The sequence below is a fragment of the Lates calcarifer genome, linkage group LG21 (genome assembly GCF_001640805.2).
Source record: "Lates calcarifer isolate ASB-BC8 linkage group LG21, TLL_Latcal_v3, whole genome shotgun sequence".
In the NCBI taxonomy this organism is placed as follows: domain Eukaryota; kingdom Metazoa; phylum Chordata; class Actinopteri; family Centropomidae; genus Lates; species Lates calcarifer.
Window position 1 is genome coordinate 24287247 of NC_066853.1, and position 16446 is coordinate 24303692.

General features: G+C 39.5%; 1 protein-coding gene across 2 annotated transcripts in view; it reads right to left on the reverse strand.

Annotated features, from left to right (window-relative positions):
• Positions 1–592: 592 nt before the first annotated feature.
• Positions 593–16446, reverse strand: part of lrrc75a (leucine rich repeat containing 75A) — a 53510-nt gene continuing 37656 nt past the window's right edge. The window contains exons 4-6 of one of the 2 annotated variants that reach the window (XR_001961776.2): positions 7972–8245; positions 5474–6302; positions 593–2907 (exon numbers count right to left, since the gene is read on the reverse strand). Coding sequence is in view for 1 of the 2 variants with exons in the window: in XM_018684026.2 (XP_018539542.1) it covers positions 5697–6302; positions 7972–8245 (880 nt within the window). In the remaining variant the exon portion in view is untranslated. Of the gene's footprint in view, positions 6303–7971; positions 8246–16446 lie in introns of both variants that reach the window. The other variant, XM_018684026.2, reaches the window with a different exon arrangement.

Consider the following 16446-nt stretch of genomic DNA (forward strand, 5'->3'; position numbering starts at 1 on the left):
TAATAGTTGGGGAAATACATTGTGCTTTCTATGCTTTCCTGCCAATAATTAGATGAGAAAATAGATACCAGATTCATGTCTGAATATAGCCCAATCAGGAAGTGGTACCCCTCTCTTTCTTGTGTTGTGACACTCACACATCATAGTGGTTCACAGCAATTGTAGACATAAATTGACCAAGTCGTTGTGTGGAGAAATGTCTGAGTGTTGCCTGAAAAAAATTAGTGGAAGTTTGGATCAGTTGAACATTCCTAAATATTGGGTCTATCACTGATAAACAGACAAACAGAAGCTTGATTACAATAATAATTTCCATTTCAAGATACAGCACAAAATAAAATGATACCTCTCCAAAAAAGCAAATTCTAAGAATAAATACAACTGTACTTTTTAAAATACTTCACACTACTACAGTATGGTGGTAGGTGTAGTGGTGGTAGATGCTCCTCCACACTGAGGTCTTTATAGTTTGTGCAGCTCACTGGGCCCCCACACTGGATGTAACTGACACCTACAATCCAAATGTTTGCTGTGGATAACAGATCTGAAGCAGTTATTACATTCAAACACAAAAGTAAAACAAGGCGTGATATGGTTTTTTGTCATAGAATTTATTGGTAATTTCCATGGCATAACAGAAAATGTAAAGATGTACAATTATACTAGAATATGAATCCACAGAGCATTCATTTTGTTGTATCGTCTCAATAAAGTGGCACAAAAATAAAAGCTCCATGGGAACATTCGGAAAAGGGGGGTGACAGAAGAAGATACTGTATAGAGAATAATTCAGAGGTATACGGAAGAGAAATACATACAGAAGAAAGACTCAGGAGAGAGAAAAGATCCAAGGCTACCTTCATGCCTTCAGATTCACATTACCATGTTTCTTTTTACATCTCACAATATATCAGCAGAGCTCTTGAGCAAGACACAGACAGCATCTTCATATCTTCTGGTCAGTGAAAGCATTCATAGCCCCTCCTGCTCTATGAGTCTAAGATATACACCATGATCATGGTCTCATGTCTCATCGTAACATGAGAAAGGACAAGTCATTCTGCCTGTGGTGATGCGCAGAGAGAGTATGATAGACATGTAGCTACAATTTGAATAAACTATTAACACACAATTGTGGTGAAGTAAAACTGAATGGTATGTGATTTTTTGGTCAATATTCTCATCTGATACCAGCAGACCAACAGAGTGGCCAGTCTGCAAAATCTTCATGTGTCTTTATATTCAAGCATTTTATGGACAATAAATTTGAAAAGAATTTCGTGTTATTTAATGCTGCAAACACACTTTTTTCTTATCAGTATAGACAAATGTGGAAACACTACTTTATCTCTAAAACGAGTTCTTGAAATCCAGGGGATGATTTTAGGAAACCATGTTCATTCATACCTGTGTGGAATCATATTAAAATGCTGCATCAGTTCATCCATATCAGAGGTAGACGACACTGAGTGATGGATCAAAGGTTTCAAATTAAAAGCCACATCTATGTTCATATATCAGCCTGATTCCAGTTGTGATTTCTTTGCTCTGATCTGTAGTGACCTTAACATAAAAGCAGACATGTTCATGGCTTCAGCACATTACACTCATTCACACATACCCCCAATCTCCACTGCTCGTCTCTCTCTCTCTCTGCAGTCAGAGGGAGTCCTGTTACAGTAGCAAGCAGAAAACTACAGTAAACCTGAGAATAGAGTTATAAGTATATAGTTTTAAGTAGTTGGAGACACATGTAGTGAGTCAGTCTGACCCTGAGAGTAGGGTCCAAACCTTTCACTGGACACTGTCTATAAAACCATTGATCCATGCTGACCAATAGTAGATGGTATACAAACGTTTACATCACCATCTGAACTCACAACATTATGATCCACATTTTATGCCTTTCATCACAATGGCTTCAAATGCTGATAATCACTGTGGTTTTTAAGGACAATCTTTCTCTGCCTCACATTAATTGTGTATGTGCACTCAGCTCTGCTGCACATACTGTACAGCACCAACACCCGTCTGCCTCTGTTTAAAGGGTTCATTGTAATGACCTGTTTGTAAAATAGATTTTGCAGGGACAATGCAGCACTAGCTTATTTTAAAGGTAGATTAAAGGGAAGTTTCTTTTTGTACTTATAGCTTTAAGTGCAATACCACTGAATGTCTGCAGGCTAACGTCAGTGAGGCACAAGGGAGCTGTTTGCTGTATGGAAAGCTTTCAGGTGGCGTGTGCAGTATACCACCCACATGCTGTCATGTTGTTGCCTCTGATCACATTGGCAAAGTAAGTTATCACAATACCTTTACTGACTAACAGATATCATGCAAGGTAGATTAAAAGACTGTTGCACAGACTTTAATGGTTGGAATGCCTTTGGATATTTTTTTTAACTATTATATAAATATTTAAAAATGTATGACAAATTACCTTTAATTAGTTGCTTGCCTTCATTGAAGAGGTTTTGCTGAGTACTAATGGTATCCATTATTTTTAGAATGACACTCTTTAATTGTAGCTTTTTAAATGAAATGAAATCAATTCCTGCAAGAGATTTATACTGATCAGGCCCTTTTCTTAAAATTCTTCACTTAGATGTTTATTTTTAAATAGCACACAAAGGTTGTAGAGATTATTTCTGTAACACTTTATAACAGGTGCATAATTACGGTATAATTTTGTGCAGGTACCAATAAAATACTTACTGGTTCCTACTGGTACTTAAACACAAACATAGTGGAAGAAAACATGATAACAGGGAACAAGGGAATATTAATTATACATTTCAGAGGAAAGTAGAAATGAATTATACTCAGTGTTTTGGTGACAGGTATGATGGATTAGAGAACAAACATACCTTTCTCAAAGGCACAGCTATGGAAGGCATCTATTGTCATCTGAGGAGGAAAAACATAATAAACACAATAAAATAATGTGATAGTATAACATATAGATGAAGGTGGATAAAACATAGTTAAGACTTCGAGAGGAACACAACAGGAACCAGGTATGTAGCTGTGATATCAAGTATCAGCCCCTCTCCTTTTCACTCCTTAAATAAGGAAAAAGCTGCAACCGTAATCTCCCACAGATTTCATTTTGCCTCCAGCACTGTACTCTGTAGGTAACTTATTTCTTCTTTCATCTAAAATGCCTACTTGTTACTCCATTGTTCCTAATACCCTTGTTATTTTCTACTGTACTTACATTTAGGTATAAGTAGGAACCACTAAGTATTTCATTGGTACCTGATTTGAACAGTGAAATCATACTGCAAGTCACAGGCTGTATTATCAGAATGTTGTCTCAGTAAAATCTTTGTCCTGAGACAGAGAGTAGTTGCATCCTTTGGGCAACTGACTATCATTCATTACAGTGCATACCTCTGCTACTGCAAAGCAACTGTCAAGATATTCTAGTTGGACATGTTGGACACTCATCATGTTCATCTGCTGATCTTTCCACAAAGTCTCATGGAAATGTATATAGAGGTAATGTATATGCTGCTGATAGACAGACAGTACATACAGTATGCAACTAAGACTGTGAACATACTTGACTAAGATCTTGCAGGCTATGCAAATGTGTTGGTCACTCCACCCTCCTGTGTAGCTGTTCAGAGCAGCTATAAACACTCTTGCCCTCCAACGTGGTCAGACAATACGTCATACAACTAGTTCTGTTTCATACTCAGCAGCCCAGTTTGTAGTGCAGGCTTTCTGTTAAATACTTTGAAGCCTAATATGCCTAAATATGATCATATATGACATCATTATGCTTATTTTCTCAGACTTAGCAAAACTCCTTCAGAGCCACAGAGGACATTATTCAAGTGTTTTCATAGGCTGAACATTACTTCTTGTAATGCTAAACTTTGTATGGAAAATCAGCGGTGTGCCCCTTTAAAATATACACGAACATCTGTACAAAACAATGCAATAGTTCTGCTTTTTGATGCTATTCACCAAAAAAATAGTGTCAGGGGTCTAGTGTATTGGTTTGTTTTTGGCATTGTTATAGCATTTCTGTTATTTTGTTTTCCCTTGTGTAGTCAGGCATTGTTCCATATAGACATTGATTCAATGGACCTCTACTATGGAGTGAGCTGAGTTTGCTGGGAGATTTGTGATGTAACTGCAAGGCCTCTGTACAGCAAAAAAGTCACACATGTTAACTGCTGCAAAGATGAATGTATTGGTGCATGGGACTTCTGTCTAGGGGAAAGTATATATATATGAATTTATTGATTTTTTTTTGTTTTAGGATGATTTCTTCAATGGGAGTTAATATTCTGCTCAACAAATCCTCCTCTATATATCAATAAAACCTTTACAATCAGTGCCTTAAATATTGTAACAAATTAAGATTCTCATTCAGCTATTTCCCAGGTTTGAAGCATTATTCATGTAGCGACACATATTGTTTCTCTATCCAAGACCACAAAAATAACAACTATGATTCCTTGAACTGAGTGATATTCCTCTTTAAATGGCTAATCTACAATCTAAACAATCGCTCTTAGGACAGATAAAAACAATATATATATATATATGTGTGTGTGTGTGTGTGTGTGTGTGTGTGTACTGTACATCCATTTGTTTCTTAAAGCTCCTCATGGACTATAAGTGACACATGGAGGGAAAGCACTAGCTGGGTGAGAGCTACATACTGTATAAGGATATCTGCAGCCTATATATAAACACTGCACTGTAAGCATGTGATGCACACTAGTGTACAGCACCGTGGAGTGACACATGACCTGGATTATAAGAAAAAGGCTACTAAATATTTAACTTGACACCCCAGGACTTTGGGACACATGGAAATAGGACCACCAGCCCCTCTCCTTTCCACACCAGGGCACTTTGTACTGTTTTCACTCGGTTTTCAAACAATCATCAAGGCCTTTACTGTGTTGATTTCTTTAATGGTTATTTTCTGCTTTTGGTTTCAGCTGACTAATTTCATCTTCAGTGCACTTCTCATCCACTAAAGGACATCTGTTCATGTCTTCAGTAGCAACTGATTTCAACAAATCTTTTGGCTTGACTTTTGATTCCTGTCTATCTTCTCATCCATCTGGCTAGCCACTGGCGTATGTGGGAGGGAGATATTTTTAACATTCCACTAGCTTTTGGCAAAAACATTTTTCAAAAGGTTTAAGGGCCCCGATTACTTTGTATGATTTTCTGTTCTATATTTTCTGGTCTCTCTTTATCTCTCAACACTATTAACCAGTAATGGGATGTCTTATAGGCACATGTAGGTATTACCAGGGTTACCAGGAGGAAGGACCTGAATAAAGATTAACATTCTATACATAAAAGCCTCATGTGATATAATTAACCAGTCTATTCTATGTATTAGCATCCTTAGTCTATTTGTACTCGAAACAACACAGTTACGATAAAACAGATGTCCTGTTGGGGATTGTCTTCTCATGTTACAGTTACCAAGAGTCACCTGGGTTCAGCTGTCACTCTGCCAGTATCTGAACGCTGCGGTGGCTGGTCACAAATCAAATCAGTGGAGGCAGTATCAAGTGGCATGTTCATATGGATTACATCCTTCCATTACTGCAGCCTGTTTGACTGAGCACACTCAGTTAGCCTCTGCAGGAGTCTTCTCTTGCGTCCTTCCACACAAGACTCGATACAGGAGGGGAAATGTAAGCAGGGAGCAGCAATCAGGTCAAGTGGTCTGATTGGTCGGTCAAGTCATCCTCCTCAACTCTTATTGGCTCAGCGGCTCCAGAGGAGTGTTGTGACTGGCTGGAGAAGGACAGGCGGGAGGAGCGGCTCTGTGTGTCGTCCTCCTCCTCCACCATCACTGCCCTTCTACCCGGGTGCTGCTCTTTCCTCTTCACCTCCTTCTCTCCACACTCCTCCCCCTCTCTCCTCCCCCTTCTCCTCCGATTTCTCCTCTGCTCCTCCACAGTCCACATGCTCTCCTCCTCATCCTCCTTTCCCTGCACCTCCCTGTCAAAGTCTAGCAGCTCCTCCATCATTTCCTCTATCTCCATCTCTCCGTCCAGCTCCTCCTCCACCTCAGACCGGAGCTCGCCCATGCTCTCAGTCCGGTTTGTGTCGTCTGTCTCCTCCTCTTCCCCGACCCCCCTAAGCCTCTCAGGGGGGTCGCTGGCTTGACTCTCTCCAAACTCAAGGATGGTGGGCAGGTTGCCCTGCTTGGGGCAGCGTTTCCTCAGGCTGACCAGGAAGGGCTGTGGCAAGGAGAAGATATCCACATTGTTGCCCAGGTCAATCCATGTCACGCTAGGGAAACTGCCTGGATCCTGGGGTAAAAATATCAGCGTACTGTCTTAAAATTATCATCACCATCATCTCATCTTATTTTGACTAAATCTGTCTATGTATGTATGTATGTATGTATCTATCTATCTATCTATCTATCTATCATTATCATGATAAATCAAATCAAATAATTATTTCTTTTAAGTTTAAATTCAGATTTTTGCTTCTCAGTGAAAGTTGAAGAAACTAGACAGTTAAAGGTGCTATATGTACATTTTTGCTATTGCTACATAGCCAATGTTAGCATTAACAACTGTTTATTTAACAAGAGCTTTAGCCATCATTATGTTTACAAGACAAGAGGCAAGAACACACCCTCTGGGCAGCAGTATGTCTTCATCCTCTCATATTGTACTGAGGGCAGACTGGACATTACAGTGAATCATCATAAAGTGGTTTCACAAGACAGGATGGGCTGGGGCTAGCTAGTTAGCATGCTAACTTCAGTAGAAAAACAGACTAAGAGAGAGAGAGAGAGAGAGAGAAATAAAAACAAAAGAAGATTCAACATTTGCGCTGCTTTCCACAGCTGGAGACAGCTCTTGGTAAGTATAGGAATGAAGTTTGATGCTGGACTCAGAGCATTTCACCTTGTCTGGTAAGTAATAAATATTGGCTATGTAGCAATAGCAAAAACTTACATATGGCACCTTTAATTGTGGTTTTCTTTATGTCAGAACATAATAAACACTTAACAAACACTGGCGTTTAAGAATAGAAATGAATTGTACCAAACATTTATCAATGAAAATTGAAAATCATTTTATTGTGACATCATTTTTTTAACAATATAAAATTATTATTGTTATCATTTTATCGCCCACCTCTAACTGAAGGTTTCAGACATTTGTTCTAATGGTTGCTAGATTCTGGTTGCAGGACAGTTTAGATTGTATGAAAGCAACTAGAAATTCCACAAGTTCGCTAAGCAAATTCAAGTCAATGTGGCCTAGGAGTCAAGGGCTCTGACCACAAATCACAATGTCCTGAATCTGAGTCTGGCAGGAGACAATCAGTGTATATCTTTCCCATCTACCCCCCTTCTTCTCCTGCCATCTCTCTCCTGCCAAGTCTATAATAAAGGCATAAAAATACCAAAAAAGGGAAAAGTACATATTTCCTACCGGAAATTATGGTTTCAATATGGTCTCTTATTATTATTAAAGATTTTCTAAAAACTAATTCTTGTCTTTTTCTTGGTACTACAACCAGGCAGCACGATGGAGAGGGTTTCCACTGTACTTTTCTAGGGAACCAATAAAGTTTTAAAGAACTCAGGAATTTTACCTATGTATTGACCAGAGAGTATTGACTTTGAATTATTTAGTAGAAAATGGCTAACAGTGACTTTTTAGCTTTTTTTTAAATGTCCTGTCATAATAAATAAATAATAAATAAATAAATAAATAAGATATTAAGACTTAAAGAGAATATATTTTGGAGTCAGGTAGTGGTGGGTCCCAGGTCAGCATTACCCTGGGGTCCCCTCTTTTGCTAAATTTGGATTTTGTGGCTCCGGTGACCACCACCATCTGTAGTATCTGTGGCTATAATGTCGGTTGTTTCTTCCAAAGATAAATGATGGCATGAGTCAAAGGCTGCTGGAAGAAAACTAAAACTCTCAACTTCACAGATAAGTGACTCTCCTACCTTGAGGGCGTCAGTCAGCTCCTTCAGAATAGTTCTGGTCAGCCTGTTTCCGTTCAGTGCCAGGGTCTCCAGGTGTGGCAGAGAGGCCAGCGTGGGCAGGAGCAGGAGGAAAGCCTCATCCGTCAGCTCGGTGAAACCCAGCTCCAAGCTGATCACTGTGGACGCATGGCGCTGTAGGTGAGCACACAGACGCTCCATGTCTCGAGCCGTCAGAGGAATACCAGACAGATCCAACGCCCCGCTGGACAAAGGGGCTGACAGCACTGCCTTCAGACTGGAGACAGACACATGAAAAAAAAATATTAAAGCCGATGAGTTTTTCAGAGCCAGCAATGAGTATGTTGGTTTGTAGGTGATAGTAGCTCTTGGCTGGAAATTATTCACTGCGAAGAACCTGGCATGCAGTGCATTAAACAATTAATTAGTTCATTAAATAGACTTCACTGTTTATCTCTTTGAATACTTACTCTGATTTACGCAGCCAGTTTTGAGTTTTGCCTCTAAATGTTACACCCTGGCCCAACACAGACAGCACTTCTAGCTGGTAATATTCTAAATTACAGGTACAATAAATACACTTTCTTGTAAATTATTTTTGGTGTTGGTCAGTCAGGTTAACAGGATGTAGAGAAAATGTGTGACAATAACAATCACTTACACCACTATTTGACCAGTTAGACCAGTTAAAAGTTTCTCGCTCTCTACCAAAAATAAATCCTAGATTTGGCAGAGAACTAACTGAGCTGAGCACAAAGGGCTGATCTGGGGTCTGGTCCTTAAAATAGAAGAACACAGAACAGAAGTTTAAGCTTAAAATTGCACCTGTGAAACACAGTGGGCAATGTTAATTATCATCACAACTGACACACAGTTGACTGTGAGGCTTATGAATACACAGGCACACAAATTAGGATGCCTTAATCAGGACACTGAGAAACAAGCAACTGTGGTACAGACTGTTGGATTCAACTATTATCATCAGTTGACAGCTGAATATATTTATTTATTCACATACCAGAGACCAGTGAAATCTAGGCCAGAGCAACCCAAAGCAAAGCAGGGTCAAATTTACCCCCCCAAAAAAGTTTTACCCACAGTCATCTGTCACCATGTTATATATTTGGTTTGAAGTTTGGGGGCAAAGCATGCAACAGCTTGTCAAACTACCAACCTCATCTATTCATGTGTCTCAGTAAGCTGTGACAGTGTGACAGTGAGCTAGCATGCACAATACTATGACCTTGAATTCAGAAATTAACTGATATAAATGGGATTCATCACATCATTGATTTTAATTAATTTTACCACTGTATACTAGAGCATTTTGTTTGTTTGTCTGAATCAAGGGCAGGTTAATGAGCTGTCTGACTTTGGTCTCTCCTCTGCCTACCTGTTGCCAAACCTAATTCTGTCCAGGTAAACCTTATTTTACCCCAAAAACCACTTGTTGACTCTGCCTCTGGGTCCACACTGGTTACCAGAGATCAGAAAGTAGAAGAAAGTACTGAGATCTAGTTAGTTAGAAATTAAAAGTAATGGTACAATACATCAAGGTAAGTACTGAATATTAGCATCAAGATGTATTATATGTATGTATATGTAAGTATCAAAAGTAAAAGTACTCATTATGCAGTGTCAGTGGTACATTATATTACTGGATTATTATTACTGATTACTGTTAATGCACCATTTTATCCTGTAGTTGGTCAAAGTACAACTAATTTGTACTATTTTATACACATCTCATATCTGTACATAAGATGCTTGAGTAAATGTATTTAAATACATAAGTACTTACACTACAAGAAAAAAAAGGCCCAATGAAACACAGTTACCTTTTCTCTTTCCTTTTTGTGCAGCTAATACTCTACCAAGCCAACACTGACTCACTTTATAAAACTGGGATTAGAACAGGATACCCATTCTACTTTCACTGCCACACAACACACCTAACTGTGGCACATGTGACATGTTTAGCATGTGGGTATCCAGTTCTGAACACAGCCTGCTTGTTCTGGTCAAATCTGCCCACCTATCAAAATTCTGTTTCCCTCTGACTCTGACAAACAAAATGAAAAGATAAAAAGAAATGCCTGTGCTGACAAAATGTCATATTCTTAAATTAAAAGCTGTGCAGCTGCATTTTTCAGCCTCACTCTGCTATTGCCATGACAGAAGCACGTTAACAGTCTGGATACAGTAACTGTAACCCTTTTCACATCACTCTTGTGTTTTGTCTTTTATGGACATTTCTCTCTGTGATAGGATTTGAAGAACCACACAGTCTGTGTTCATCTGCAGTTACATGCATCTCCAGTGCAAATGTGACTGAAATGAGACTCCGATAGAGGTTTCTACATCAATAAACAATAAATACCCCAAACGTATTACTTGTACTCCACTATTTAGATCCCTGTATTCATTCATGTTTTGGTCACCTGAGAGAAGCAGAAAACACAACCTTGACTTATTATCACCTTAGAAAGTTGGCAAAACCAATATGTTAGCAAACACTGGCATATTTACATTTCCAGTCAAAATCCAGGTTTTGACCTCCTCCTTCCCTTATGTCTTGTGTGTGTATATATATATATATATATATATATATATATATATATATATACACATACATATATAAAACTTAGACACTTCTTGCAAATTCAAATGAAATGAAAAAAGCACCTTGAGGCTGATGAGGCTACCCCCCACTGTCTGGGTAAGTGGTCTAAAACCACTTCCCACAGAGGCCCTGGGGATTTGTAAACCAGCCCAACTCTATGCAGCAGGCCATTTCCTCCTGTCTAAGAGAAAGTGTGCTAATTAGTTAACACAGCTGGTGCAGTGATGCCCTCAGCTCGCTGTTACACGTGGTTTGAAATCACTGATCTAATCGTTATAGCTCATATTCTCCTCCCATGCTCGGCTGCTCCTCCCCTCTCCCAGGCCAGCTCCTTCTGTCTTGGAGTAAGCGTTTCTCTGCACTCACAGGACACACACACACACACACACACACACACACACACACACACACACACACACACACACACACAAAGTGGCTTTATTTGATTCCAGAAAATAACGTTATACACATCTCAAACTGCAGATTGTCTTTGTCTGATGTGTTATCAGCATGGGGAATGTTTGGGGACTTTCCCATAAGTCACCCCTCCTCCTTTACCCAGACTAGCTACCATTTCCAACAGCACTCCGCCCTGCACATTTTGAAGCAATAAACAAAAAGAGGCAGGACTAGAAGTTCGCAAATAAAAAGCAGATGAGATGCTGGGAGAGCTCAGGATGCATTTGGCTTAAGACCAGAATCCCACGCTACAGAAAGAGACACACACCCACTTTCGAATGGAGGTCATCCACCCATGTCTGGACAACAACCAGTGGGATGGTGGGATTGAGGGCTAGAGTATGTCATCTGTGACATACATGGATATAAATTTACTATTTATGCTTATGTGATACTGTTAGTTTGCAAATGATACATCAGAGGTTCAGTTAGTTACTGTTGCTACATTCCTGCACATTAGCAGTGATAACGAAGGCAGATTTAATACTCTGAATTCTTAGTAATTGCAAACTGTGGGTCTGTGATTTTAGACAGAGGTAGAAAAAGCAGGCTTCTCATTTCAAGCTAGTGACTGTTGAATTTACTGGCCTAAATGACAGTAATCACTGACAGATTTAATCAGCTGTAGTTAACTAGCTTATTAAGCTAACAATGCGTCCATGAGCTGGTTAAACAAGACTGACCTGAGTAACTTTTTAAGGAGCAAAGTCTGGTGATGTAGTGAGAAGGTCAGGGTGGATGGATGGGACAGCAAAACATCTGACTATGACATTGAAGACTGCTGTTTTTTCTGGTTCCAATTGTTTTTTCTCCTAGCCAAGACCACGATTGTTAACCATGTGTTTATTATTGTGACCATGATCACAAAGTTCCTCTAACCTTAACAAAGTGGTAATTTTAAACCAAACCACAATGTTTCCTAAACCTAACCAAATCCTGTTTGTGCCCAGACCTTAACTGTAGTGTTGTCACATCAAGGCTGTCAGCTCATACAACACTTCAGTGTGTTGTTCTAAGGGGCATGGATGAACAACATAATTTGTCATTTAACCCTTTAATGCATAGTGGTCACTACAGTGGACAGCTATTATTATTATTTCTTGTATATGCATGGGTTTTGATGGTAGATTGGCACATCAGCCACCAGCTAGAGTGTTGTTCCATACACTTCCACCCATTGGTCAGTCAATGAAAGTCTAACACAAATTTCTCAAAACCAAGATGGCCGACAGATGGCCAGATATGCTGAGCAGCTCAAGCCATTCATTATTTATGTTGTGGTCACTTTTTTCCTTTCCCTCATTTCTTGGGCCTGAGCAGAACATGGTCTGGTATGGTCTAAGAGAGTATAACACTGATCTATTACAGTGGGATAAAACATGGACCGGAAATTTCCAGCAATCTATTTTGAATCAAATAGGATCATTCAGGCCCAAAGTTTCCATGCTGATGATCAGATTACCTGTGGGCCTTTAATTATCACATTGAAGAAATAATATCTTGAAAGTCATGAGCTACTCCTCCACTTATCCCCAAATATATAGACTGTATATAGACACAGCAGGGACTTGGTCAGAGTCTGGATTTCACATCACACCTTTGAAAATATCACTTAAGTCTCTGCTCATCTTAAGGTCATGCATAGTCTTCTCTCTCTGCTTGATCTTTTCCTCTGAGAGATCTGAAACCACCCACTTGTTTCCTGCAACAGACTGGCAAGGTGAAATCAGGTGAAAGTGGCCGCTTTTCACCAGTGCCATTCTCTTCACACATGAACTGTGTATGTAAGATTTAATCATTATGGTCTGAACACGTGGTGATGGCTTCAAATTCTGTCTGTATTTCTCCTCTGCTCTCCTGCCTGTGTCTCTGACTCCAGAGATCATTTATCGCCCAGTCAGCCTGTGTGTGCACACCAGAGACGCCAAGTCTCCTTTTGCCTCCTTTCCTGTTCTGTGACAGTGGAGGTGAGAAAACACCCTCTTCGCCATCACCTCCTGTGCAACAAGGGTTACAAAGGTAGTGTGATGGGTTCATGTCTGCTAGACTGTGTTACTGTTAATCCACCATAAACGAGCGAGAGCAACATTTTATCTTAGGTGCAGAACTATTTTTTGTCTCAGTGGACAGTGTGTGTTGTATTTAAAGAGGCATCACTAACTCCACTGCAGACATCTTGCCCAGTATCTAATCGTGTGCCATTGGCTGCTGCATTTATGCTCAGTCAGATTTCAAGCAATCACTTCAGCATCTGATTACACTGATAAGGCCAACTTCAACCACAGAGAAACCGGCTGTTGGAGTGTTCAGGTGGAAGAGAATCCTGCAAACACATCCTTCCCAGTGACACTGGGACCATCTGTGTATCAGCTTCATCATCTCCTGCTTTAACACTCATGTCTATTGTCCCCTCTTGTCCAGGTGACCCACATGAATATCTTTCTGGTGTAATTTACCAAGTGGCTCCAAGCAGCTGAAATTCATGTTGGTTTTGTTGGTTTAGTTCCTTTGAATGAAGGCTGAAATTGGGAGTCAGTGCAACATGTTCCTATTGTGAGATTTGGGGTACTTCTTAAATGTGATTCTAGAAATACAAGAATAATCTACTTTTAATTACTCTGAGGGCTATTTACTGTGTGGTACAGTCTCACCACATTCATTAACCCCCGTAAAAGAAAAACAGGCAGCTGTATTTTTTTTGGGGAAAAAAGCTGTTAAATCCTTTGTATGTTACTCTCCCAGCACCAGCTAAGACTTGAACGCCCTGCAAAGAAGGAAAAATAAAATATGAATATTGACTTATTTTTCTTACATTCAAGCACTGAATAAATTTCTAATATGATTTGAGATGCCTCATAATTCCTCTAATCAAAATCTAATGCCTTCTCATTGGTCATAATAAATGTATGCGTCCAGTTCTGCCCAGGTGTCAATTACACCTGTAACATGACTGATCAGGATGTGAGCAGGGTGTTTATATTTGTAATGGCTCGTGGGCTGCTTTCACGTGTTGTTTTGTTCCCTGTGTAATTAATGAATTTGTATCAGCAACTGGCTGACAGTACATTCAGTTCAGCAGCCTCTCTCTCACCACATCAACGCCCTCCCATAGAGATTTTTCCATGTGGTGACAAATAAATTATGAAATAAACGTTCTTACTGAGTAGGCCCACTGAACTTTTTCCTGAAGTGGTCCATGGTACTGACAGGTGTCACCTGATCATGGAATAACCTTTTGCTGTATTTTTAGCGAATCAACTGTCACTGAAAAACGACTGAAACTGTTATAAAAGTTGTAATTTATAAAACAGTTGCCATTTAATTTTCTGTCAATTAACTAACTGATTAATTGAATAATAGTTGCAGCTCTAAACAGCAACTATAAAGATTAGTATATCGTATATATACTAATAAGATGTTGTGTGCAACTGGGGAACTTGGAACTTGTTTTGATGTTTTTCTGTTTCCCAGTAGCCATTAATGGAGCAGTATATTCTGAGCTGTCCTGTCCACAAGAGGACCCCTGCTACTGTCCACCAATAGGAAGCTGTACATGTAACATAAATAAACCAACATACTGTTTTGAACAAAAGGATTTCAGACACTGAAATTTTAGCTTAATGATATGAAGAAGAAACCCAACTGTGACTGAAGCAGTTGTCTTCTATTCACTCATTCATCTGCAACATACACTGAGAACAATTGAGAGTTGCTCTGCACAAAGTGTCTTTATCTGTGTCAGGCAGCACTGGGGCTCAGCGGGTAATACCATTATTCACACAGTGACAAGAGGTCACTGGTCACACTGAGACACAAACAGATGACGATGTTGTATTGTGGAGGAGGCTGGGCTGCAGATGGAAATGGTGAACCATCAGTCCTACTTTATCTGATTCAAATGTACTTATGTATTCATATTCAGCCATGCCAGCACATTCAAAGTATGACTGGTGTGACACTATGTCACCATACAGCTGTGAGCTTTATATCACAGACAGACAGCAAAGGTTACATTTGAATTTCTTTGCTTCCACAGTTCTGTATATGACTGTGTTGCATAATGCAAGAAGAATGTTCAGCATAATCTGCCTGAATCACCTTTTCCACTCTTTTATCATCTCCAACTCACACAACATTGCTGGTGGTCCTGTCATAATCTCATATATTTTTAGAAATGGGTGTTTCATTGTTTTCCCTGTTCTCTGTGTGCCATGAACACACAGAGGTATTGTAAAGCCAGCAACTGCCTCGGAGTAACAGTGGTGTTCAGTAAGGCAGGGCACAAGTGTATGATTTGGGACCTAGGATGAAGGGCAGAGAGAATGATTCAGAGGAAGTCCAGGGAAAAAAAAGATTTGGATTAAAATGAGAAAAAAGGATAAAGAAGATGAACCTAAGTGCTTTTGAAGTGCTTGGATTAGTTTTGAAATGTCATTATCACCACAAGTTCTAGCCTGCATGAAGACTGACCTTAATGTTAATGTAACTAATTTTACCAACTGTGAGCACATGGACCTCGTTTATGTAGGACTGCAAACAGTGTCAAAAGTCCTTATTCAAGTGGAGGATAAATATGAATTTAGCTGCCTCTTTTATGTAATATAATACAGGTCCACTCAGTCTGTGGGTAATAGTCAAGAGGGAGAAAAAAGGCCTTGTTCTGAAGAAAGCAGCATGGCAATGAATTAAACACCACAGGACACAAATCAGCAGGGAAATTATGGACATAAAGAGGGATTTACACTGGCAACAATAACAAAGGAAAATGGAGGGACAACAGGAAGACAAAAGGGATGACAGAGGAAGACAAAAAAGAGGCAAAAGCTGTGGTCCTGCTTGAAGAACAAATCCACTCTGAAACTGTTCTGCTGCACTTTTCATACCTTCTGATAACAGTTTACACACAGAAAAACAGACATCTAGATGTTTGCAATGCAGCACTGGAGTTTGAGATTGGGAAAAAAAGAACACTGTAGGAAAGTCACAGAGCAATTTCTACTCCCATAGGAGCATAAAATTGACCAAAGTTGACTGAGGGGTGGGTAGAAAACAGAAATCCCAAGTAAAAAATAGACAAACTGAATGCAGCTACAAAAGACCAAAATGAAAGTGACACAATTTAAAGATAATGAATACTGGCACAAAATACCCAGGAGACACTTTGGTGCTGTAACAGCGTGTACAAATATATCACACTGACAACTGAGATGTCCAAAGCCATCTACAAATGCTACATACATGATGTTTATGAGTCTGTGCCCACAGATGTTATAGACCCCAACAGACCCAAATAATACTGATTTTTCAAACCGATTAAATGGGACAAAATGAATTTTTACATGGCTAATTGAATTCTGTGTTCACGTAGTTTGAGGCAGATTAAAGCACAATGAAGT